Source organism: Malaclemys terrapin, chromosome 1 (genome assembly GCF_027887155.1).
Source record: "Malaclemys terrapin pileata isolate rMalTer1 chromosome 1, rMalTer1.hap1, whole genome shotgun sequence".
Lineage (NCBI taxonomy): Eukaryota > Metazoa > Chordata > Testudines > Emydidae > Malaclemys > Malaclemys terrapin.
The window spans coordinates 246,548,382-246,574,038 of record NC_071505.1 but is presented as its reverse complement, the minus strand read 5'-3'; the positions used below and the strand labels follow the sequence as shown (position 1 = coordinate 246,574,038).

At 39.9% G+C, this 25,657-nt stretch overlaps 1 protein-coding gene across 14 annotated transcripts in view; it reads left to right on the top strand.

Annotated features, from left to right (window-relative positions):
* MYCBP2 (MYC binding protein 2) overlaps nt 1–25,657 on the top strand; it is a 399,116-nt gene that overhangs the window by 322,018 nt on the left and 51,441 nt on the right. For 10 of the 14 annotated variants that reach the window (XM_054011672.1, XM_054011602.1, XM_054011628.1 and 7 more), the window contains 8 exons: nt 6,161–6,262; nt 7,775–9,424; nt 12,554–12,723; nt 16,111–16,355; nt 17,202–17,369; nt 18,574–18,731; nt 19,796–19,995; nt 20,634–20,783. In XM_054011672.1, the coding sequence (XP_053867647.1) occupies nt 6,161–6,262; nt 7,775–9,424; nt 12,554–12,723; nt 16,111–16,355; nt 17,202–17,369; nt 18,574–18,731; nt 19,796–19,995; nt 20,634–20,783 (2,843 nt within the window). The remainder of the gene's footprint in view (nt 1–6,160; nt 6,263–7,774; nt 9,425–12,553; nt 12,724–16,110; nt 16,356–17,201; nt 17,370–18,573; nt 18,732–19,795; nt 19,996–20,633; nt 20,784–25,657) is intronic. The other 4 variants (XM_054011682.1, XM_054011646.1, XM_054011707.1 and 1 more) reach the window with 1 other exon arrangement.

Below are 25,657 nucleotides of genomic sequence, written 5' to 3'. Positions count from 1 at the left end.
CCGCCCTTCTGCCCCAGGGGCCACAGCGCTTCCTGGAGTGGCTCGGGGCCAGGGCAGGCATGCAGGGAGCCTGCCAGGACCCCAGTGCGCGCCACTGCCACCCCAGAGCCGCTTTAGGTAAGCGGCGCCAGGCCGGAGCTCGAACCCCTCCTGCACCCTGCCCTCCCCAACTCCCTGCCCTAAGCCCCCTGCCTGCACCTCGCACCCCTCCTGCACCCCAACTCCCTGCCCTGAGCCCCCTCATACACCCCGCACTCCTCCTTCACCCCAGCTCCCTGCCGCACCCCTGTGCACCCCTGCCGTGAGGCTCCTGCCACACCCCGCACCCCTGCCCTCAGCTCCCTCCTGCACTCCACACCTCTCCTGCACCCCAACCCCCTTCCCTGAGCCCCCTCATACACCCTGCACCCCTCCTCTGCCCCAATCCCTTGCCTTGAGCCCCTTCCTGCACTCCGCACCCCCTCCTACACTCCGCACCCCCTCCTGCACCCCAACCCCCTGCCCTGGCCCTGCATACAATTTCCCCCTAGATGTGGCTTTCGGCCCAAAAAGTTTGCCCACCCCTGCCTTAAATCTAGAACATTGTAAGCACTACCATAAACAAGAGTATTAAATTACAGTGTGTTGGAGTCCACATGCTTTACCACAATGGACTTAATCAACATTTCTTTAAACTGTGGAGAGGGACATGAAGGACTAATTGCTGCGGACAGTTCATGGTTATGGCACCCAAACAACCATAACTCTGCCCTATGGGGATACAATGAACAGGGGGAAATGTAATGCCTTCAGAAATCATTCCAACCTAATCTGGGACCACAAATGATGGAAGCGCCTTAATCATATGATTATTGCATGGTATTACTTTGGAGTAGCACAAAGAAACCAGAGCATATTGTCCAGTTAAGCTTTTTTTTTTTGCAGTTGCTTTGCGTTGCCAGAGGAGCATGAAGAAGCTGGAGTGTATATTTGAATTTCCCTATCAGTCCTCAAATTTTTCCTCCCTTTTGCACTCCATCTCCTTCACATACACACCTTTCGGTAGGGTCAGATGGGTAGCTTTTGAAAATAATCATTTAGGATTAATGGCCATTTTTGCTATTAATTTTCATAGCCAAAAGTTCCTCTCAATAGAGGCTGGTATGTTAAAATGGCCTCCTTCAGAGAAATTCATGGAGAATTGCTCTTTTTCCAAATGGTCGCCATCTTCTATTGTTCCCAAGGGAACTGAGGCCATAGCAGCTTTCAGTTAATGTGCCTTTTTTTTTTCAAAATGCCTACTACCTCCCATCGTTTCCATTGTGAGTGAATCCAGCAGTCATTTATAATAGCTGCCTGTGGCCTAAGAACATGGGAGATGATAGCCAATTTGAAAGAGTGCAGTTCTCAGTGGACTTTTTTGTAACAGAACATTTGTCAGCCCTGATGAAGACGAGGGGCAGGTGTGGGGTGCAGCTGAGGTGACGAGACTGTTAGGGGGAACAGAAGCTGCGTAGGTTGGAGCAAACAGCCAATCAGCACAGGGCAGAGAAAGTCCAGTCAAAATGTAGACAGTTGTCTGAATGTTTAAAGGACCAAAGGTTCCTGGTTTGGCTGCTCCCGTTGCTACTGGATGGCTCTTCCTTGCAGTTATCTCCCAAGCCCACGGAGGGAGGCACAGCCCAAGTCCTAGTGTCCCCAGAGTGGGGGGTGATCTCCCCTGCACGGTTTTGGGTCCAAAGAGTTGCTGGAGGGGAAGGGGTGGCCATGTCTGTGCCCCCTTTTACCTTCTCCCTTCCCAGTGCAGCAGTCCCTGCTTTGGATTCTTCTGCACCTACCAGCTGGAGTTGCTACAATTCAGCCATTCCTCTTTGGTTACATAGCCAAAATTCTTATCCAAGTATTCGTCATTCACATCTTTACTACAACAGCCTCTTCATTTTTGGCCTTTACTACTGCAGCCTTAGTCTCTTCTAGACTTTTCAGATTGTTACTGCTAAAATCATCTTGGCTCATTGTTCTGATTATGTGGATGCTCTTTTTGAGTGCCTCCACTGGCTTCCACTTCAGCTCTACATCGAAGGCAAAGTTCTTGTCATTATCTTTTCATTACTTAGTCAAAGCCTCTGCTACCTGATCTAGTAACATATCATAACATTGATCCCCACCTTTGCTTCACCAGTATTTCCAACCTTTACTGCCCATCAGTCAACTTCTCCCATAAACACTCCATGCTTTCCCCCTGTGCTGCTCCTAAGCATAGGAAAAACTCCCTGATAAAATCCAAACAAACACTACCCTATCCTCCTCCAAATCCCTCCTTAAGACTCACCTCTGTCATCATGCCTACAAAACCCAACCTGCTGATCTTGGCTAGACAGGTGACAAGCTGTGACTACTCTTCTTTTCCTTTTCTTCTCCATTCCATTTTACCTGTACACCCTGTTAAAAAAAAATACAGTACATGTAACTAAGAAAGCTGTGGTAATTCTTCACCAGTTTCATTTGCTTGTATATTGTATCCTCATCTTTTGTCTGTTTGTATCTATAGACTGTAAGCCCTTCAGCACAGGGATCATCTCTTCTTTGACTGTATAGCATACTGTAATCCCAGTCCTAATCCCAATTGGGACCTTTGCGTGCTAGTATAATAATAAGTATTTAATAATAAAACTTAGGCTCCTTTGAAAATCCCAAGCTAAATAGGTGGTGAAAGAAGGAAGGCATAAGGGGATTAATGAACAGAGATGGGATATGGAAGGAAGAGTGCAGAGAAGATATTAAGAGAATGTGACATATGGAGAGGACAGGCAGATTGACACCGAAAATAAGAGATGGGTAATGGGGGTTGGAGGAAGCAGCCAGTCAGACGAGACCATAGAGTCTTTGGTTGGAAGAAATGAGCTCACTAATGTAATGGACCCAGCTAGATTTAGGTATTTAAATGGGTGGGGGCGGGAAGGATATTTTGTAAACTGGAATATCCAGGCATATTCTCTCATCACAGAAAAAAATTAACGTCTATGCTGGAGTATTTTTTTTTTATCAAAAATACTTCATAAAGGAAATTTTGAAGAGGAATTAGAAGTGGGTATACTGGAAATAGATATAGGGTGACTACAAATCAGAAACTTTGACTCTTTTCTGCATCAGAGGCAGCTGCATTATTATTTTTCACATGCACCCTTAGTGCTAGGTAGCTCACAGTACAAATAAGAAATGGTCCCTTTCCTAGAAAACTTAAAATATTTTAAGAGGGTTGATGAGTATGCCCCAGTGAGGGAAATTCACAAACTGTTTTCCAAGATCTGGAACTGTGGCGTGTATTAGCCATCAGATATTTTTGACGCATCAAATATTTTTGTGGGGAACAGTAAATGTGGCATTGGGCTTTTACAGTTTTATTATTCTAGAATATCTGGATGTGAAGCTTATTTTCTCTGTGGCAAATTTGGTAAATTCCAAAACATGAACCGTGGTATACAGTTTGGAAGAAGGGCATAAATTGCATTAAGCTAGATTTTGGATCTATCTTAACAGTTTGAACAATAATTTACTAAAATGTTACAGTTGGCTAAGAACTGTTAGGTCATTTTGTGCAGCCTTCTTGAATATATTCAAGTTCTTTGTCCAGATTTAAATAGCTTGAGTGATATAGCTCCCACTATTACCTTTGGGTAATAAGATATATTTCCCACTGGTACTACACCTCAACTTTCCTGTGTTGAGATGAATCCCATTACGACGATTGTCGGAGACTAATTCTCTCCTTTTTTAATATTTGAATATTCAGGTATTTGTACAATTCAGTATATTCTTCTTAATCATAAATTAGTGAAGAAAGAGGCTCATTGTTCTACTACCACTGCATTCTGTTCTTTTGAGATCTATAGAAATATAAATATATTATAATATTTCAGAATATGCAGTCATATTGTGGCCTGTTCTCCACGCTGGTGTAAGGGAGTAAAAGGGGCATAAGACACCCATGTGCAGGAGAACCATACTTAGGCTGCTTGTTCAGAGCCACTACCTCCCACCATCATGCTTGACTTTGCCCCCCAATATACCTGGATGTGTAGTAATGCCAGTGTATCTTGGAGCATATGCTATGACAGGTATTGATCAGTTGCACTTTATTCCCTTCCTGAAGGCAACAGGGGGACTGGGATGGAGATTGACTATTTGAGCTGTAATTTCCTTCCTGCACTGATCCAGGGGCAGCACAGCATAATCACAAACTGACAATCTATAAAAAGTAAATACAGTACTTGCAAATATATAGGATGAAAGGATCTTGGGAAAGTTACCAGTACAGACACAAATATTAGGAACAACAAATCATGTTATAGTAAGAAAAGCATAATGCTTACATATCAAATTAAAAATTTTATTTTTATTGACCATACTGTTCCTCTAATCTTTGTTAATCCTTCTTTATTTTGATAGCCATTACTGTAAAAAGTTTGTTTTTAAGCATACCCATATGCTTTTTTCCTAGTGTGGTTTTTTTTTTTAATTAGTGTTTATTTTATCTGTATACCCAAGATCTGGCATCTCTGTTATAGCCTGGAAAAATAGTTTTCAAATAAGAAATAATAAGCTTTATCATGGGGGCTTCCATTCACTGATCTCAAGTTTATGCTAATGTTTGATTGGGAAGGTGAATGTAATCATTTCTGTTTTATTATTCTGTCTTGAAGAATGGGATTGTTATTTCAAGTGTTCAAAGTATATGTGAACTCAGTCATTCTTACTCACTACAAAACTACCCTTAAAACTTAGGTTGGGAGATACTTATACTTAACCTTTTTGTATGCTTTAGTAACTAGAACACCAGAGACACAGGCAACAAATCTTTTATGAAATACATGGGTTGGAACCACAGTTCCTCGGATGCACTTGCCTCTTGAGCTTCCGCAAAAAAGCTTTTCTAAAACATGCTGTTTTCTGCTGCATATGCAAATTAAATCTTTAAAGACTATTATTACAATAACTATTTGATTTAATTTTACTGAAGGAACGAACTAAGAGTTAAAGTTAAAAATTGAATTTTACTACAGGACAGTATTAGAGTTAAGGCTAAAATTCCATACTAACGTTTCCATGTTACTTACATTTCACAAGTCTAGAGCTTTGTTATGATACTTTTTTTAAATTATGGCACACTTAGTATGTATGGAAATATTTCCTTGGTTTTGTGGATTTATGTTAGATAGTTCAGGTTACTTTGACTCAGTGGAGCAAATTCATCCTTGATGCAACTTCAGTGAAGTTAAGCATGGAGTTATACCATGAATGCATCTGGCCCAGTATTTTTAAAGGCATAATTCTTGCCCTTCACAATTTTGACAGCATTATTAATAAAGGACTTTTCTTATAGAAGTGTGAGAGTTGACATGCCAAACTCCTCTTCTGTTTTTATAAATAAAGACTATATATGGATACAATTTTCAATCCATAATTAATTGTTTATTAGACTCTTCTGTAATCCTAGTCATGTCATTCTGTAATACTGATCAGTTAAGTTCAGACTATGCATGTTAGGTTATACAAAATAAACACCATTACTGAGTTGAGTTATAATATTTTTTTTGCATAGATAAAAGGAAAAATAATTCCAATAAAAGCACTAAAACTGCCTTTCAAAATGTAACTTACTTTATTTTATTTTTGTAATTGGGATTTTCAAAGGTGAATTTCCCACATATTCTTTTTAGTTTCATTTAAGAACAGTTTGTTTATTGCTACACAAAAATGCCATATTACAATTCTAAATCATGCATGCATGTAAATTTTTAGATTATAAAAAGATATCAAATTGAAACATAAGTAAGATAGTCATTATTATATCATTCTTTGTTATTATAATAAACTATAAGCCCTGCTGTCTGTCCCACAAATACTTGGTTATCAGTTTTTCATAATACATATTTAAATCATAAAACATTTCATTTTTACTCTTTAAAAAATTAATGTAAACCTTTTGAAAAAAATGTTTCAAAATTAAATAACAGTCTCATATAAAACATGTTTAGGATAATGTATTTTAGCAATGAAATACAATATATTTAGCAGAGTAGATACACATCATTTGAAATGTTTGTTTTGCTTGTTTTTATCTTTGCTAATCTTTTCCATTGAATCTATGCTGCTTCTGTGCCACTGTTTTCCACTATAGAAACTCCATCCCGCTGCCTTGCTTCTCGTGAGCGCATTTACAAAAGTAGTGATGTAGCTGGGCCTGCCTCTGCTATTTCATCTCTCTCTCACAAACTAAAGGGTGGGTATGCATGCAAACACAGACAGGTTATTCAAATTTTACATTGGAAAAATGGTTTTTCTTCTTCCGTTCATTTTCATTCCATTCACTTGATAAAACACTTTTTCAAAATTAATGTTAGTGTGATATGTGTGAGTGTTCATATAATATAACAACTCAGTGTTGCTTATTTAACTGTAATGGTTTAATGACTTGTATGTTGAAGATGGAATGTTAGTTTACAACCAGTTTAGATACTATAAACAGACTACTGTCATACATGTATGAATATTTAGACAACAAACTAGTGAAATTTGGGAGAACGGGTAGAGATTCATTTTCATGTTACTTAGTCTATAAATAAACTAATAAAAAATTAATATTTAATACAGTATTAAATAGTCAATTTTTGTGCTGGTTGAGTTCAAAATGCTGAGACATTATTTATGGGGCTGATTGTATTATGCTGTATATCACAAGTGTTACAATCATTGAAATCAATGGGATTAATCACATGAGCAAGGAAATTGCTGTATAAGGCCAAGGAAAGAGGCGGTATTCTAGATTTATTTATTCATGATTACTCAGTAGCTTGCCAGCACTGTTTATAAATGCCATCCTGCAGAATAGACTAACTGCATCCATTCATAGAAAACAATATGGACACAAATTACTTTCTTCTTGTGAGCTACACTATTCAGCCTTGTACACATGTATTTTACATACATTTATAAAAAGCAATTACATAGTTCTATCAGATAATGGATTGGCAATGAATTGGTGTAAATACAACCAATTATTGTGTCTGCACCGAAACAAAAAAGATGAATTAGTAGACAAAAGTTGTCACATGTATTTATTCTTAACTGACCTTAATAATATGGCAACCTCCAACTTGAGCCTGACTTTTTGGCAACATGTCAGGAACATGCCTCTTATCCTAATTTATTTGTGTAGTTTCAATTACTTTCTATAGGTACTTTGTCTTTTAAGCAGGGAAGAAAAATAAAGTAGCCAAGAGACCATCCAGCAAGTTCCATAGTTGTAGTCAGTCTAACATATGTAAAGCTAATAAATAATAATTCTGTTGTGACTTTGGTAAGCTTGGCTATGGTAAACTTAGCTAATAATGCTTTGTATTCTAGTTTCCAAGTAAACAAATTACTTTCCCTTATTGGTGGTCAGTGGAGGTTGTGAACTCAAATTCTCCATATGGTATAGTAATGCTTTTGATCTCTAGGTAATTTCACAAGTAGTGCATTTTCTATTAAATATTTTCTTGTACATGTTTTAAATGCATACTCATGTATATATTTTTGCACCCTTTGCAAAGTAGTTTTAAGTAATCGGTGGTTGCATTATAATTATTTTTAAAAAATCCTTTTTTCCAGCTCTGTTGGCACTTTGGGATGTTAACAGAAGCACCTGGTTGAATTCTATCTTTGTGTTCAATTCTGTATCTTTTAATTTGTATTGTAATGGGTATCAGTTACAAAATGTAGTAATAATTTCACTATAAAATGTACCATACAGGTGACAGAGTGAATTTCACAGCAGCTGCTAGACCAGTTTCTCCAGCAGGAAAATCAGACATATCAAAACACAGGGCTGAGAGCAAGTCACCCAAACCCGATGGACGTGTGATCAGAACTGTTGCTGACCAGAAAAAACCAAGGAACACAGAAGGCTTATCTGCCAGTGAGTCTCTTATGTTGAAATCAGATGCTGCAAAGTTGAGGTCAGATTCTCATAGCAGATCATTATCTCCAAACCATAACACTTTGCAGACACTAAAATCTGATGGGAGGACAACTTCTGGTCTAAGAGCTGAATCTCCGGGATCAGGAACACGGTCTTCCTCACCAAAGCCAAAGTCACTCACAGCAGGAAGATCCAGCACTTCTGGTGCTAGTTCACCACGATCATCATCTCCGAATGATAAGACTCTACCTCAAAAAGCCTCAGTCCCTGTAAAAACAAAGCTTGATCCTCCTCGGGAACGATCCAAATCAGATTCTTACACACTAGATCCAGACACACTTCGCAAAAAGAAAGTACCGCTAACAGAGCCATTAAGGGGACGGTCCACTTCACCCAAACCAAAAATTCTATCAAAAGATGCAAAACCTGTGACTGAAACTGAAAATAGAGCTCCTTCCCCTCACGTTGTACAAGAAAACCTTCACAGTGAAGTTGTTGAAGTTTGTACTTCAAGTACTTTAAAGACTAATAGCATTACAGATAGCACATGTGACGATAACACAGAATTCAAAATTGTGGATGATAGTTCTAATAAAATTCATTTTAGCATAGGAAAAGCACCACTGAAAGATGAGCAAGATATGAGAGCTTCTCCAAAAGTGAGCCGTAAATGTGCCAGTAGGCACACAAGACCCAAAAAGGAAAAATCTGGCTTACTTTTCAAAGGCGATGGATCCAAATCTGTAGAGCCAGCCAAGCAAGCAATGTCACCATCTGTTGCAGAATGTGCCAGAGCTGTCTTTGCTTCTTTCCTGTGGCATGAAGGAATAGTCCATGATGCTATGGCTTGTTCATCTTTCTTGAAGTTTAATCCAGAGCTTACCAAAGAGCATGCACCAATAAGAAACAGTCTTAATCATCAACCTACAGAGGAAAAAGAAATCAAGTTGAAAAATAGACACTCATTGGAAATATCATCTGCTCTTAATATGTTTAACATTGCACCTCATGGTCCAGACATATCTAAAATGGGGAGTATCAACAAAAACAAGGTCCTGTCTATGCTTAAAGAACCACCTCTGCATGAGAAATGCGAGGATGGAAAAACTGAAATTACCTCTTTTGAAACAACCAGTCATTATACTATGAAATCTAAATCTCCTCTTCCCTTAACACTGCAGCATTTGGTAGCTTTCTGGGAAGATATTTCTTTAGCAACTATCAAAGCAGCGTCCCAGAATATGATTTTCCCAAGCCCTGGTTCCTGTGCAGTCTTAAAGAAGAAAGAAAGCGACAAAGATAACAAGAAAACCAAAAAGGAAAAAAAGAAAAAAGAAAAGGCTGAGGCTAGGCCCAGGGGAAATCTTTTTGGTGAGATGGCCCAACTTGCAGTGGGAGGACCTGAGAAAGATACCATCTGTGAGCTATGTGGAGAATCCCATCCATATCCAGTGACTTACCACATGAGACAAGCTCATCCAGGTAAGACTATTTTTTTTCCATAACCCAGTTCTCACTCAAAATTTATTTTTACATAGTTTGTATTTTGACAGTCATTATTGTTATGAAAATAAATTAGGCCTCCTTACCCATATTGGGAATTGTGTTAATTAAAACAATAAAGAAATGGAAGACGTTGATTCAGCAAGGGATTCAGCATGTGAATAGTTTAAAGCACTCACGTTTAAAGTTACAAGCATATTTAAGTGCCTTGCTGAATCAGGACCTACAAGCAGTTAAAAAACTGAATTTACAGTACCTATTTGGCAATACAATTTTAATCTAAAATTTTAGATTATGACTGTGTGGGGAAAATAAGAGGAGATCAAAATTAAAAAATAAAAGCCTAACTTTAGTAGGAGCTCTAGGTTGCCAAACATTTCCATTACAACCCCATATTTTCAGTCATTGATAACTTTCTGAAACTTTAGACTAAAATTTTCCAGACCTGTTCTCTGGACAAGAGTGAAGATTTTTGACAACTTTGAGCAAAAACTGTTCAGCCTCTTACAAATGGGAGAAGAGTGGGGGAGAAATGTTTACTTTTGCCACTGTTTTTGTTGTTGTTTTGTCAAGCAGCACTTGTTATAAAATGGGGTGGGGGGGAGGGGCCAGGTAGAAAGTTGAAATTTGACAGAGAAATAGTCCTCTGTGTGAAGTATCCTGGAGTGCTCCGATGAAACTTTTCATTGGAACAGGTTACAGGGGTTTGAAAACTGCACATTGTGCATTCATAATACTTCTTGTCTAATTTTTAGCACTTTTTAAATAATTTTCTAAGTGAAGGAAGGCTATGTCATACATGCATGCCTGGCTTACTTTACTTCATAGTAAACATGCTTCTATTCTAAGACGTGTATGACATAGGGTTACCATATCTAATAAATAAAAAAAGAGGACCCTCCACGGGCCCTGGCCCTGCCCATTTCCCCACCCCTAGCCCCGCCCCAACTCTGCCCCTTCCCCGCCCTAACTCCGCCCCCTCCTCCCTCCCACTCCCAGCCAGGGGGAAAGGGCTGCCCCAGCGCTACTGGCTTCAGGGTTTGCCGGGCAGCCCCCAGACCCTGCGCCCCCGGCCGGCGCTTCCCCAGCGCAGCTGAAGCCCGGGATGGGAAGCGCCTAGCCGGGGATGCAGGGTCTGGAGGCTGCTCGGCAAACCGTGAAGCCAGTAGCGCTCGGGCTTTGGGCAGCCCCTATGCCTCCGGACCCTGCGCCCCCAGCCGGGCACTTCCCCTCCCGGGCTCCGGCGGCTCAGGGTCCGGAGGCACGGGGGCTGCCCGAAGCCGGTAGCGCTCGGGCAACCCGGCTCTTAAACAGAGCCGAGCTGCCCGAGCGCTACCGGCTTCGGGCAGACCCTGCGCCCCCAGCCAGGCACTTCCCCTCCCGGGCTCCGGCGGCGCAGGGTCTGGAGGCACGGGGGGGCTGCCCGAAGCCGGTAGCGCTCGGGCAGCCCGGCTCTTAAACAGAGCCGAAGAGGAGCAGAGCCTCCAGCCGCGGCAGCGCTGCTCCTCCCCGGCTCTTCGGCTCTGTTTAAGAGCCGGGCTGCCCGATTGCTACTGGCTTCGGGCAGCCCCCGTGCCTCTGGACCCTGCGCCGCCAGAGCCCGGGAGGGGAAGTGCCCGGCTGGGGGCGCAGGGTCTGGAGGCACGGGGGCTTCCCGAAGCCGGTAGCGCTCGGGCAGCCCGGCTCTTAAACAGAGCCGAAGAGTCAGGGAGGAGCAGAGCCGCCATTTTCCCGGACATGTTCGGCTTTTTGGCAATTCCCCCTGGACGGGGGTTTGACTGCCAAAAAGCCGGACATGTCCGGGAAAAAGAGGACGTATGGTAACCCTACAGTGTATGAAGGAGATAGGGCTCCATAGAAGTCCTGTTTCATTCACTAAGATCACCAAAGCATTCAGTGCATGTTATCACCTACACATCTTTACATGTGCATGCTATTTCAGACTAGGACTCTACAAAAAGCAGCATGGGCATTTAAAAAAAATTAGTTTCTGGTAGAACACCCTTTAAATAATACATTCTGAACTTTAAAAGAAATCCTCTTCTTGAAAATAAACATTTTTGCTTCATTGTTGATGTTTTTATAAGAGCCTTCTGACCAAGGGAGAAACTGGCCATACACAAAGAAACATCAAGTACACAAAGTCGTCAAACTGAAAATACTGGTTTTTTGCTAACTTACTTCAGTTACAGTAATCTTAGGTTCTCTAGTAGCTATAGTATGTACATAATTTTCGCACAGAAAAGTAATTTTTTTAAAGTTGAAAATGTCCCTTTATTTTCTGAAATTTCCTAACTTTTAAGAGCTTAATTTTTCAACCTTAAAGTTTTATTACATCTAGGGTTGGATTTTTATTTTTTAGAATTCCTTAGATTTTTATTTTAAAGCAGGGATCGGTAACCTTCGGCACGCGGCCCATCAGGGTAATCCGCTGGTGGGCCGTGAGATATTTTGTTTATGTTGATCGTCCACAGGCGTGGCCCCCCGCAGCTCCCAGTGACCGTGGTTCGCCGTTCCCGGCCAATGGGAGCTGCGGGAAGCAAAAATATAGAATCCAGTTGAAATTTGGCTTTTAGCTGTGGAGCAATTAGCATACATTCCAGGCATTTGACTGTTACCCTTTGAACAAAAAGAAACAAAGCTACTTAGTTTCCACCTTCATCAAAAATAAGCTTTAAAATGTATTTGGCAAATGAAGAGGGATAAAATTATCAGCAGGGTGGTAGCACCACCTATCATGAAGGTTGCACGACATTTCCCATTTTCAGATTTATGAGCCTTTTGGATCAGGGACTGTCTTCCAGTGTGTCTGCACAGTCTTTTGACTTTGGGGCACTACTGTGATATTAATAAGTAATGAATGTAATTCTCAAGCTTTTAAAAAGCTGTTCTGATCAACAGATTTTAAAAAGCAAAAACTTTCCAAGTATTGGACACCACCGTTTGCTTTCAGAATATAGCTTTCAAGGAATTTAGCAAGAATAAAACCAGGCTAAAGGAAAGAAAATGAGTCTCCTCCTTCCTATTTTACAGATAGGAAAAGAAGCATTAATTGTTACTCCTAAAAGTAAAGTTATTGTTTATGGATCTTGTCTTCATTATTTCAAGGTTGTGGCCGGTATGCAGGTGGTCAAGGTTATAATAGCATTGGACACTTCTGCGGAGGATGGGCTGGTAATTGTGGTGATGGTGGTATAGGAGGAAGCACTTGGTATCTGGTTTGTGATCGATGCAGAGAAAAATACCTCCGTGAAAAGCAAGCAGCAGCAAGAGAGAAGGTATATTTATTTGTTTCTCCAGTGTTAGTATTAATAGTTCAGGTTATCTTGGTAATTTTAGAATGTCAAGATATTTCAATGTCATGAAATGTTCATTTATATTAAAAGTAGTTTTAATATACTGTGATAAAAAAATTTGAACACTTCTGGTTTTGTACTTAAGATCCAGTTTATTCCTTATGGGGGAAGGGGGAGAAGTCATAACTAATTAGTTGTTGTTAATCCAAATTATTTTACAGTGTATTTACTTATTTTCAGATTCAAATTTGTAAATTAGTTTTTAGTTTTAAGCTAACATATTTTAATATAGAAGCTAATATCTTGCAAGCAATGTAGGTAAATCTCTTTGAATAACTCATTATTTGGCAAATAACATGCTGTCATTGCACAGTTGGGTCAATGCTAATTTAAGCAGATGGAATCACTTAAAACAATTATTCAAGGAGGAGATTAAGGTAAATTCTTATGCTCATGGGATCTCTAGGATATGTCCCTGCATATGCCAGTGTTGCAGTCTCACTGGAAATAACTGTGATTTGCTATCCTGGACCAAACTGTACCGTATAGCCTATATCTGGACAACTGGCTGCTCTGAGCTGGTTCAGAAGCTTCAGCCAGTTCATCAGTGGAAGACAGTAGGGCTTATTTGGGAAGGCAGGGGTTGGTGATAAACAAGAAGAGCTCCTTCAGTCCCACATGAAACCTTATGTATCTGAAGAATTCACGATACTAAATGAGCATTTATTGTGTAGGACTCTATGAATAAACTGCAGATCCAAGTCAAAACTTTTAATTCACCACTCAAAGAGCACAGTATAGAACTGTCAGCAGCTGCTAGGGTCAATGGCAGTGAGCTTCAATGTATGCCCTGAATATGCACTCTCTTTAGTGTGCCTTCCTGTTGGAAGTGGAGTAAAGAGATAACCTCAAAGATCCTGCAAATATCTTCAAGACTCATGAAGTTAATAGCTAACTGAGGACAATTTCAATAAACCATCCACTGGGGTGGAAATTTTTTTTCCAACATTGCTGCAATGTTCATCACTGGTTCAAAGGAAGTCTTCCATAAACAAGTTAGAGTCCAAGGTTGTGAGGATCACTCTGTTACACTTCCAGGGAAAGCTAATATATTCATCCATAAAAATTCAGTTGGACATTGCCACGATCTGTAATATACATCTGTCACCAGAGAGGCACAAGAAGTCAAGATATGTTCAGGGAACCAGACCTGTTGATGGCTTAAGCCAAAAAGAACCCTACCAGTCAGTTGGCAATCAGAGTCTGAGGATGAGAACCAGCACACCTGACTGGATGAGTAGAATGCAGCTGAATCAGGAGAACTAAATCTCATTATACCCAGGAAAAAAATACTTCAGATTCAAGAAAGCAGAAGCAAGCAGAACAAATTACCTTGAATGTCAATAGACCTCAGCCAAATGTACATTGCCCTCCTACCCCAGCCCATGATCAGCATAGTCTTGTAGAAGGTTTGCCAAATCAAGAGGAGCTTTTTTTCTTATAACTCCAGGCTGACTGAGAAGACCATGGTATCCTGGAACTGGTGAACATGTCCATGTCCATCCCCATTCAGGCTCCTCTTTAGTCTGAACCTGTGTATGCAAGGTCCTTAATTCATGTGGACATCCAGTACAGTTGGTAGTCATGACTTTGCTATTGAGTGTACAAGACCAAAGAAGACTGGCTTATCAGATGCTTTGGAAGATCGCATGCATATCATCTGTTATAGAAGATCAAAGAGAGAGGGGGAAATTATCTTTATCTGTTAATTTTCCTTCATTAAAGCCTTTTTATGCCAGTCCCATCCACCACCTTGTAAGATTTGAGTGCCTAACTCATTAAGAACTTTGACAGAGTCACTGACAAACTGAAATTGTTTAACATTTTTTAATGGTTATTTATGAATTGGTTAAGTTCTTACTTGGTACTGCTTCTGAAATATTCAATTGAAAGCTGAGATAGCTAGACCCTTATAAGGGAAGATATGGCATTACCTAAATTCTTGTTCTCCATCTGGTGGTTGGGAGGGACTATAATCCAAGTATATGGCCTGATAAAGAAAATCTTGAAGAAAGAATATTAATAGGTAAGGAAACTTTTTCCCTAGCCTTGTCTGATGTATCATTTTTGTTTCCTTTGTATTCCTCCTCTGTGTTTTGTCATTTAAGAGCTATGTGAATAAAATTGCAAACCAAAAATTACATTCAAAGAATGTTAAGGTTTCAAAGTCAAGCACTCACAAGTTAGGAAATGCCAGAATTAAGTTTAATGATGTAAGTGGTTTGGAATTGAGGCACAGAGAATTTATAATCAAAAGTTATCACTAATTTGGGATGCCCAGTTTGGTATGCATAAGGTCTAATTTTTCAGACTACTTCAAATTATATAGTCTTAATATCTTCAAAGCATAGCTCACGTTGACTTCAGTTGCAGCTGAGAGTGCACTCTGCAAATCAGACCACAGATCTCACATTGGGAACCCAGAAAATGAGCATGCTAAGTGGCCACCTGTGAAAAGTTTGGTTTAAGTGACTTGCCTAGCATCACACAGGAACTCTGTGACAGAGGCAGGGATAGAATTCAGTTCTCCAGGGAATTTAACTGCCTTTTTTCTTCCTGCATCCCCTGCTTTATTCATTACACACCTTCCAATTTCTTGAACGAATGAGGCAAGGGTCTTACAGTCACAACTGTGTCCTTCACTACACAACCCTTATTCATTCCCAAAGCATGGTCTATGCTATCCACTGAACAAGGCAGGAGCCCTGTGGAAAAAAATTGTATGTGAACATGTGTGTCAAAGTGGGAATTTTCTGTAACATCTTTATGAATCCTAAGCACGTCAGTTTCCCTCCATGTGTTGCATTGCTACTAAGTGGGTGCAAAATGGTTAATGCTGCTCCCAAAACAATGCGGGAGACAGGAATGTGTGCATGTGTGTCACATGGCAGTCTGGGTGGAATGACTGTGTCATTAATGAACTGATTGAAACTGACCCAAATGAACAGAGGATCCAGCAAGACAGCAAGCCCCCAGCTACTGAATAATCAGCACCTAACAGCAGTCCTTGGGGAAAGCGGTCCCTGGGGGCCTTAGAGCAGTACTGGGGGCAGTCAGCCCCCACCACTTGAGCAGCCAGCGCCCGCGCCGCCCCCCTCCCCCCCCCCCCCCCCGAGCACCGGGGCCCTAGGAGCAGAGATTTAGTCATCATGGGTATTTATAGTAAAAGTCATGGACAGGTCCTGGGCCGTGAATTTTTGTTTATTGCCCGTGACCTGTTCATGACTTTTACTAAAAATACCCATGACTAAGTCTTAACCTTACTTATAATAAAATAATATATAAACATGTAACATTTTTGTATTCTAGGTTAAACAATACAGGAGAAAGCCAATGCAAGTTAAGACTCCTCGTGCCTTGCCAACTATGGAAGCTCATCAAGTGATTAAAGCCAATGCTCTGTTCTTGCTGTCCCTGAGCAGTGCTGCTGAGCCCAGTATTTTGTGCTATCATCCAGCAAAACCATTCCAGTCTCAGCTTCCCAGTGTTAAAGAAGGAATTTCTGAGGACTTTCCCATTAAAATGCCATGCCTCTATCTGCAAACTTTAGCAAGGTAATGAAAGCTACTCATGAGTTCATAAATCTATTTATGCGTAATCTTTGAATAAAAATAAAATGTGTATTTTATATACTAAACTAAAATGTATATATAAAAGCGTGCTGCTCTCTGGAAGCATTCTCATGCTTCTTTATTATTTTGTCCCCTGACTTTCTCTCCATCTTCCATGGTTTTGTCACATCTGTTTAGATTGCAGTTGCTCCAGGGATCAGAGCTACTGAATTTGGGAGGTGCCTTAACACGCTTTTGGATGCTTGATGAATAATTCTTAAAACTTAAATTTCAGTGATTTAAGAACTTGGTAGCAGAACTCCATAATAAGACTCATGTTATGACTTGAGCCTAGTATACATAGTCCCTCCTACAATCTCCTCTCAATTCAGAGCATTTAAGCATGTGCCCCTTTGTATTTCCCAGTATATTTCAATTTGGTATATAATATTCATGAGTCCTAAAATGGTTCAGGATGAAGGGGGAAATTTGGTTCTACAATAAGTAACATCATCTTGAGAAGCCCTGCTGTTTGCAAAACATTAGCAAATGATAAACACATCCAGATAGGCTATTCTTTAGCTCACTACTTCAGCATCATATTAACATTTACATTGCTTCAGTTCCTAAAGGCCACAACCAGGTTAAGCTCAAATGCAGTAGGTGTACGAGTGACAGTAATTGCTAGCTAATTGGACTGGAAAGGGTCAGTTGGTTGGTTTTGAAAACTGTCTTTTGGTTCTGGGTTTGTACAATGCCCAACACAATGGGGTTCTGGTCCAATAGGATTCTTGAGCACTATGATAATACAAATCATCATCATCAGTTTAAATATCTGCTTTAATGCAGGCATCATCATGAAAACTTTGTTAGCTATCAGGATGACAACCTCTTCCAAGATGAGATGAGATATCTGCGTTCAACTTCAGTACCTGCACCATACATATCAGTCACTCCTGATGCATGTCCTAATGTCTTTGAGGAACCAGAGAGTAACATGAAATCTATGCCACCAAGGTATGCCAGTGTACTTCTTGATAACTGTTAGCTAACATACTAGCACAGCACTGAAGTGAACACAAGGGTAATGGGAATTGTTGCTTCAATAGGTAGCCAAAATACCAAGTCAGCTCAACCCTTGAATTCTAGCCATAACTTGTATATATGTTTGGCTTATAGGCTACCAGAAATTGTATTTGTTTACAGAAAGACAACAGTCTCTCATATATTTTCAAACACAAGCTCCAATTCTGTTCAAAACTTTAAACTAATTTATATTAATTGATTTAACACAGAATTGCCGCAAGTCTGAACTTTGACACTGAAGCAAACAAAATGGAAACAAAATCTGGGATATTTCATATATCAGGAGGACATAATCAGCCACAACATTTTTATATACTTATTTCTGTGTCCTGGAGCTTGACATATAAAAACAAATTTGAATGCCAACATTTAACCGTGACCACCTTCTGGAAAGAGAACGAGGTGTCTGGTCAACTGATCTCAAATCTCTGCTCTAACAGGGATCCTCAGGATCATCTTGGTGTAGCCACCTTGCCCCTTTAAAGACTTGGGGCAATGGGGCTCTCCCACACCCTTTAGGAAGAGTGGGAAGTGGGAGCTCTTCTGCAGACCATAAGAAGTTCCCACAAAGTAGGGGGGAGTGAAACATTCCAGTGGATTGGCAACAGCAGATCAGAACTGGCTGGGAAACGTTATGTCCCCCATTAAACAAACTTCTACATTTCATGTAGGAGGCCCATGGAGTTTATATATCTGTCTACATCATACATTTGTTTATCTGAAACTCAGTCATCTGAATACTTTGGATGCCTCTTCTTCCCCCTCCCCCCATGAGATATTTGGATTGTCAGGGTTTACCTTGCTACATCACAATTATATATTTTAAGAAATACAAGATACACATATTAGCAATGTTTATGTTGAAAGAATTTGCAAGAATTTCTTTGTCCATACTATATGAACAACTATATGAGTTCATGTAGTCAATTCTATTATGTTGCATAAAGTAAATTTTCATACATCGGTAGTATTGCCATTATCCAAATGTATGCTGCTTTCTCGTCTGCTTCATTTCCAGTCTTCAAAGTTTAGTTTTTTAATGGTAATACTGTAGTTCTGAATTTTGTCTGAGTTATGTCATCACTGAAACTTTAAAAAAAGTTTTTATGACCTCACTGATCTCTTTTCTTTGCAGTTTGGAGACCAGTCCAATAACAGATACAGACCTGGCAAAGCGCACAGTTTTTCAAAGATCATACTCAGTTGTTGCATCAGAATATGACAAACAGCACTCAATTTTACCTGCACGGGTTAAGGCCATTCCCAGAAGAAGAGTCAACAGTGGCGACGCAGGTAAAAATAGATCTCTTAAAGCAGAAAAAGTATTTACACTTTTCTAAAATGTCTATTTTTAGTTTTAAAAAAGGTAAATGGAGTTTAAGGATAGATCATAGGATTACAGTTCCTTAGTGAAAGACTATAGGGAAAAAATTACCATTTGTTATAAATATATGTAATTAATAGAGCTGGGCAGACTTTTTTCAGTGAATAATTTATTCAAGTCCCTTTTCCACATCAGGCAAAGGGAGGGATTGAACCTGGGTCTCTCACTTCCCTGGTGACTTCCCTGACTGCTGGGCTAAAGAAACTTCCTCCTTTTTAGTCTCTGGTCACTTTGTGAATCTAGTCCTCCTTTGCTTTTGTCAAATGCCCCAAAATGAAATGTTTTGGTTTGACCCAGTTCAAAACTTTTTCGATTCACTGAAAAGCTTTCAAAATGTTGTTTTCGTTTCAATCTGAAATTAAACATTTTTTGATATTTTGGAATTGACAGTGAACCAAAAATTCCATTATTCGCCCAGTTCCAAATACTAATAGCTTGTCAAATATTAACCACATATAAGTTATGAGAAATATGCAGAGCGTTAAGAGTGGCTCAGGAATTAATTCAGGTCTGAAATGAATTCCTGGGAGTTCTCTGCTTGGTTTTAAAACTCAGGAAGAATTCTTGCAGATTTTTAGTGTCTGCTTACCCTGAAGTGAAGCACAATTTTTTTCACTTCAAGGATTGTATTATACACCTCTACCTCGATATAAAGCTGTCCTTGGGAGCCAAAAAATCTTACCGTGTTATAGGTGAAACTGTGTTATATTGAATTTGCTTTGATCCGCCGGAGTGCGCAGCCGCCCCCCCCCCCCCCCCCCCGCCGCCGCCGCCGGAGCACTGCTTTACCACGTTATATCCAAATTCATTTTATATCGGGTGGCGTTATATTGAGGTAGCAGTGTATTGTTCTACAAGGAAAAAATAGAACATCCTTTCTAAAGTTGCTATTTTATAAATACTAGCAAACTAGCTACAGTAAAAACAATTACACAAAGAATCTAATATGTATATATTTTTATACTTTAAATAGAAGTGGGATCATCTCTCCTGAGACATCCATCTCCTGAACTTTCTCGGTTAATCTCCGCCCACAGCTCTCTTTCTAAAGGAGAGAGAAATTTCCAGTGGCCAGTTCTGGCATTTGTAATCCAGCACCATGATCTGGAAGGACTTGAAATAGCAATGAAACAAGCCTTACGGAAATCTGCTTGCCGAGTCTTTGCTATGGAGGTATTAATGCATTAATGGATCTAACTATAATAAAAATGACACATCAGTTACTTGTCCTAATTCCAGAGAAGTTTTGAAACAAATTTTTATATTAAATTAAATACTAATACAAAAAAGATAATGCTCTTTTACTAATCCCAAACTGAGACTTCCAGCAAGTTTTTAAACAAGTCTAAGTAGCCATAACAATGTCTGCAAAATCAGAAATATAAACATAGAAATGTTAACTGTAAATGTGCTAGTTTGGATGGTCAGCAGTGTGTCTCTAATCTTTAAATATATCTAAGGGACTTATTTTTTTCAAGCTTTGTTTTAAAGTACTGTGCTGTAACCGAGTCCACATGATCAGTTAGGGTGTGACAGGCTAGAGCACTGTAGAGTTACCCCCCAGCTTGCTGCACATTGTCTTATGTACAAGCCATCAGTGTGGTGTGTTCCCTATTATATATTTACATAATTGTAAGAAATAGTTTATAGTTTAATAAAAGGGCTTGTGCAGCAGTGTTTTTGATAACTTTTCAAAATACTGGTGCCTCTCCTTCTGTGAAATGTTTAAAATGAATCTTTTTGTTGAACTCTACATGCATACCTCCAACTTCATAACCTAAATTATAACTTTGTATCTACATTGGTTTTAGGCTTTTAATTGGCTTCTCTGTAATGTCATTCAAACAACTTCTCTTCATGATCTTTTATGGCATTTTGTGGCTTCACTGACTCCTGCCCCTATGGAACCTGAGGAAGATGAGGATGAGGAGAACAAAGCGAATAAAGAAAATGCAGAGCAAGTATGTGAGATTTTAGCATGCTACTCATAAAGTATCTTACAGAAATTGTGGGTATGACTGTACAGCTAGTTTACACATTCAGAAAATATTTTTAAAAGTGAAAACAAACATTAATTTTGTATGTTGTGTAGCTTTTAGTGAACAACAAAATCTTAACTATGGAATTGGAAATTTTAGTTTACCTTTTTCAAGAACATATCTATACAGTGTTTGTTTTTGTTGATCACCATTGCATTTAATTCACATTTCATGACTGCTGAATTAATGATGATCTGTTGATCCATTGCAATTTGTTTTGGTACATTATTTTTGTACTTAAACTGTTTAAAACATTCTCTATAATAGAAAATGCTGTGTTTTTGACAAGTACAGTAACTGAAAACTATGCTTAGATTGCATACCAGAAAACTGAGGGAAATTTTCTCTAAGAAACGCTATTATTCTTAGGGCTTGTGTAAACCACAGGTTATGCTGGCATAATTTATGTTGAACAGTTATGTTTTTCTCCTATAGAGGCAACTATTCTTTTTGTTATAATGAAGTAGTCTTGCAAAACTCTCATCACCCACTTGACTGGGATGAGTAATTTTCTGGCAGGCAAGTAATTGGCAACAGTTTTTCAACTTTGTAGCTAAGTGAGTTCCAGGGTTTTTTGCAAAGCTTGATAATGAAATTATTTTAAATTAAGCTAATGTATGTGGCCTTGACTTGTTTTTGAATTATATTTTTTCTCTTTAATGGTGTGATCATGTGATTGAAAAACCCTATTGTAATATATACTCTTAAAGTAACAGATTTCAGGTAGTGTAATGATCAGTGCAGATAGCCTCTACCAATAAATGGCACTGTATCTCTATCTTACTGCTAAGTTGTAGTCTTGTATATTATGTTTTTGTATCTGATCTGGGAGTAAGAGGAATTGTGGACCCTGGGGGGCAACTCTTAGAGGCTTAGAGATGCCTCTACCGGGCCTACAGAGTGACAGAGAAAAACTGCTCCCTATGGTGGCTTGGAATAAAGTTGTGGTGAAGCCAGGTCATCATGCATTAATGCCCATAAAGATAAAGGACTTCTGCAGTGAACCTGAAGGAGGGTGTGAAGCTACAAATATCCAGTCAGGATTGCTGTTTAGCAGATCCCTGTTTTGAGCTGGACCAAAGGGTGAGTTCTGAGTAAGAGCAGTTAATGTCACTGACCAGGAAGTGCAGCTAGTGAAAAATCGGACCATGGAGACAGTATACAATGTAACTGTTATCTAAAAACCTTTCATCGGGCACAGATTAAAAGATGTAAAAGAGCTAAGTGTTGACTTGAGAGATGCTGCCAGAGAAGGTGACAAAAAAGTGATTAGAACAGCTGCTCTTATGGTATGCTAGTGTGTTCTCCAAGAATAATGAAGATCTTGAGAGATGTGATCAGGTACTGCCTCAGATTGTTCTTAAGTGAGGGAGCATTCCTGTAAGGCAGCTCCCATATCCGATTCCCTTGGTATATTAGATAGCAGTGGAAGAGTTTTAGAATCCTTTCCTCTTCTACCAGATGTTCCTCCCATGTTTTGAATTCCCATATATTGACTTGAAAGGCTCACTACCAGAAACACCAGTATTTGCTGGCAGTGTCTGACAACCTCTCAAAGTATGTGGTGGCACAACTACTGAAGCATAAAGGGTTGACTTCCATTGATGAAACATGTGGTATTGCAGATCAGACCACCACGCTGTATCTGTAGTGATGGAGAAAGAAGTTTGAACCCTGGTTGTCGCACAAGGTTTGCTGACTACTCCAGATAACCAATGTGAGGCCCAATATCACCCATTCTGTGAGTGATGTAGAAATGGAGACGGTAAACCACACCACTGGTTCCATGCTTAGCATCTGTCAGTGAAGACCAACAAGACTGGAATACAAAAAGATCTTTATATATAATGCTGGCCAGCACTCAACAATCCATTACTCTCCTGATAAGATTATTTTTGGACTCTGCAAACTCATCCTTCCCTGTGACTTGATGTTCAGGCAGCAAGAATCAACTAGCAAGGTCCCCCTGCATCTACATAGGTGGGTGACATGGCAGAGTTGTATATGAGTGACCTAGGGACGGCATTCCAAAAGATGGAGAAACAGATTAGCCGGAAGCGAGCATGCCAGGCTCAAACGCCAGGAAATAGGGGAATTATGTGCCCAACCAGGAAGGGGAGAAGGTGTGGCTATGCAACTGGAAAAAGCAACCTGGAAAAAATCCCAAACTGGCTCCCCAAATCCTATGTCTGATGTGACAGTGACAAAAATGCTACCTTCACAGAGAGATGTAGTAGCTGGCACGATGCCAGGGGCTCAAACAGTGACTTTGTAAGCGTTAATAAAACAAGGTTCACAGATTTATCGGAATGGTACAGGTTTTGCCAGAAGGGAAGATTCTAGTCAGACCCTTCAGTAATTGGGCAGAGACTGGGTAGGAAAATACAGAGTAGGTGTCTACTGGTTAGTGAAACATGCTGATGGCTGCCAGGTTAGGAGGAAGTTAACAGACCGCTCTGAGGATTGTAAGGATAAGTGGGAGTCCAGCATATCCAAAATCTTTCCCTATAAGGGAAAAATTCCTTGTTGGTTGTACTCAAATTAACATCTTTTCCACTTTGCTTTGTAACATTTCCTGGTAGAGTCCTTTCTATTACTGCTCAGGAGGGCCTGGACAACAGTCGGACAGGCTTTTTCTAACTCCATCCAAATTCTGGACCTCACAGAGGTGCAAAGTTTCATCTGCCACCTAAAGTTCAGAATGGTGACCCTATGGTTTCCTGGTCCTCTTCCAGGGGGGTTTGAAGTGACTCTGCCACCCTCTTAAGCAAGTCCTGGAAGGCCTCAGAACACAAACTAGGAGTGATATAACTAGTATCTCTAGCAGCAAGGGGAAAGAGATTCTCCTTGAGGTACTTCCTTGTCTCCATGGCTGACAAACCCACTACGGTTTTTCACGAGGAAAAGGTGTCCATAAAACTATATCTGAAGTTTTGTCCCTAATGTGGTATCAGACTTTCCACATCAATCAGGATATCTGTTTACCTGTGCTCTAACCTAAACCTCACTCTAGCGGAGAGGAAGTGATGTGGCATTCACTGAACATGTGTAGGACTCTTGCCTTTTACCTGTATAGGACAAAATCATTTAGAAAGTCACCTAGATTTTTTTCATCATCATTCATTTGGCAGAACGTATGAAAGGAGTGGTCATTTTCTCCCAGAGACTGTCTAAATAGTTTTCAGGTACACCCTGCTCTGCTATGAGATGAACAATGTCTTGCTTGAGGACAGTATGAGAGCATACTTGACGAGAGCTCAGGCAGTACTGGTTATCTACGTTAGAGATGTTGCTGACATCTGCAAAGCAGCAACTTGAAGTTCTATATACACCTTTACTACACACTGTGCACTGGTGCAAACAGCTGCTTCTGATGCTTCTCCAGGCAGGCCAGTTCTGTAATCTGTTGTGTCTTAGGACTCCAGGCACCACCACCTCAGTAGAGACCCTGCTTGCGAATTACCTGAAGTGCACTACATATAGGGACAATCACTCAAAGATGAATGGTCACCCACCTTGTAGTTACTTAAGTTCTTTGAGATGTTGTCCCTATGTGTAGTACACTACCCACCCTCCTTGCCCACTGCCTGCTTTCCCCCTACTGGGAATTGGCCATAGTGAAGGAACTAAGAAGGCAGCAGTTTGGCAGCCCCCTGTATTCCTTGGTTTGGAGCATAAGGAGCGTGGGTGCATACGCTCAAACCAGAAGGACGCTGATAGGATAAATCTCCTGTCCTGAGTGCATGTACACCCTAAAGTACGCTATACATAGGGACAACACATCTTGAAGAACTCAAGTTGCCAAAAGGTGAGTAATCCATCCTTATCCTTGCTGATACAAGCACTGAGGATGCTCAGCAACCATCCCATAGAGAGGCAGAGGAGGATTTGGAGGTACACCAGCAAGTTCCCATGTCTAATAATGGAGGAAGAATTGCCAGGTTGTTGTTGGGACCTCGCCATACTGCAGTCTTCAACAGACAGTCCACAAAGGCTAGGCCTAACTTAGAGCAAATGAACCCTGCAGTCACTGATAATCTAGATTAAAATATGAGTGTTGTCTCCATGACTGAATATAGGACTCAAGGGGCAGACCAACACAGAAACCTGCATGATTGTCAGACTACCTGGCTTCCTAGAAGTTGTTGTTTTAAGTTCTTATTTATCTAGGGGACAATTGTAATGATTAATACAGTAGATGGTACTGTATCTTCATCTTAGTGTTTGTTGTGGTCTTGTATATTGTTTAGGGCTGTCAAGCGATTAAAAATATTTATTGTGATTAATTGCGCAATTAAAAAACTGATTAACTGTGCTGTTAAACAATAATAGAATAACATTTAAATATTTTTGGATCTTTTCTACATTTTCAAATACATTAATTTCAGTTACAACACACAATACAAAATGTACAGTGCTCACTTTATATTTATTTTTATTACAAATATTTGCACTGTAAAAAAGCAAAAGAAATAGTATTTTTCAATTCTCCCATTACAAGTACTGTCATGCAATCTCTTTATCACAAAAGTTGAAATTACAAATGAAGAGTTAGGTACAAAAAATAATTGCATTCAAAAATAAAAAATGTAAAACTTTAGAGCCCTATAAATCCACTCAGTCCTACTTATTGTTCAGCCAGTCACTCAGACAAACAAGTTTGTGTACATTTGCAGGCAATAATGCTGCCTGCTTCTTGTTTACAATGTCACCTGAAAGTGAGAACAGGTGTTTGCATGGCACTGTCGTAGCCGGCATCACAAGATATTTATGCGCCAGATGTGCTAAAGATTCAA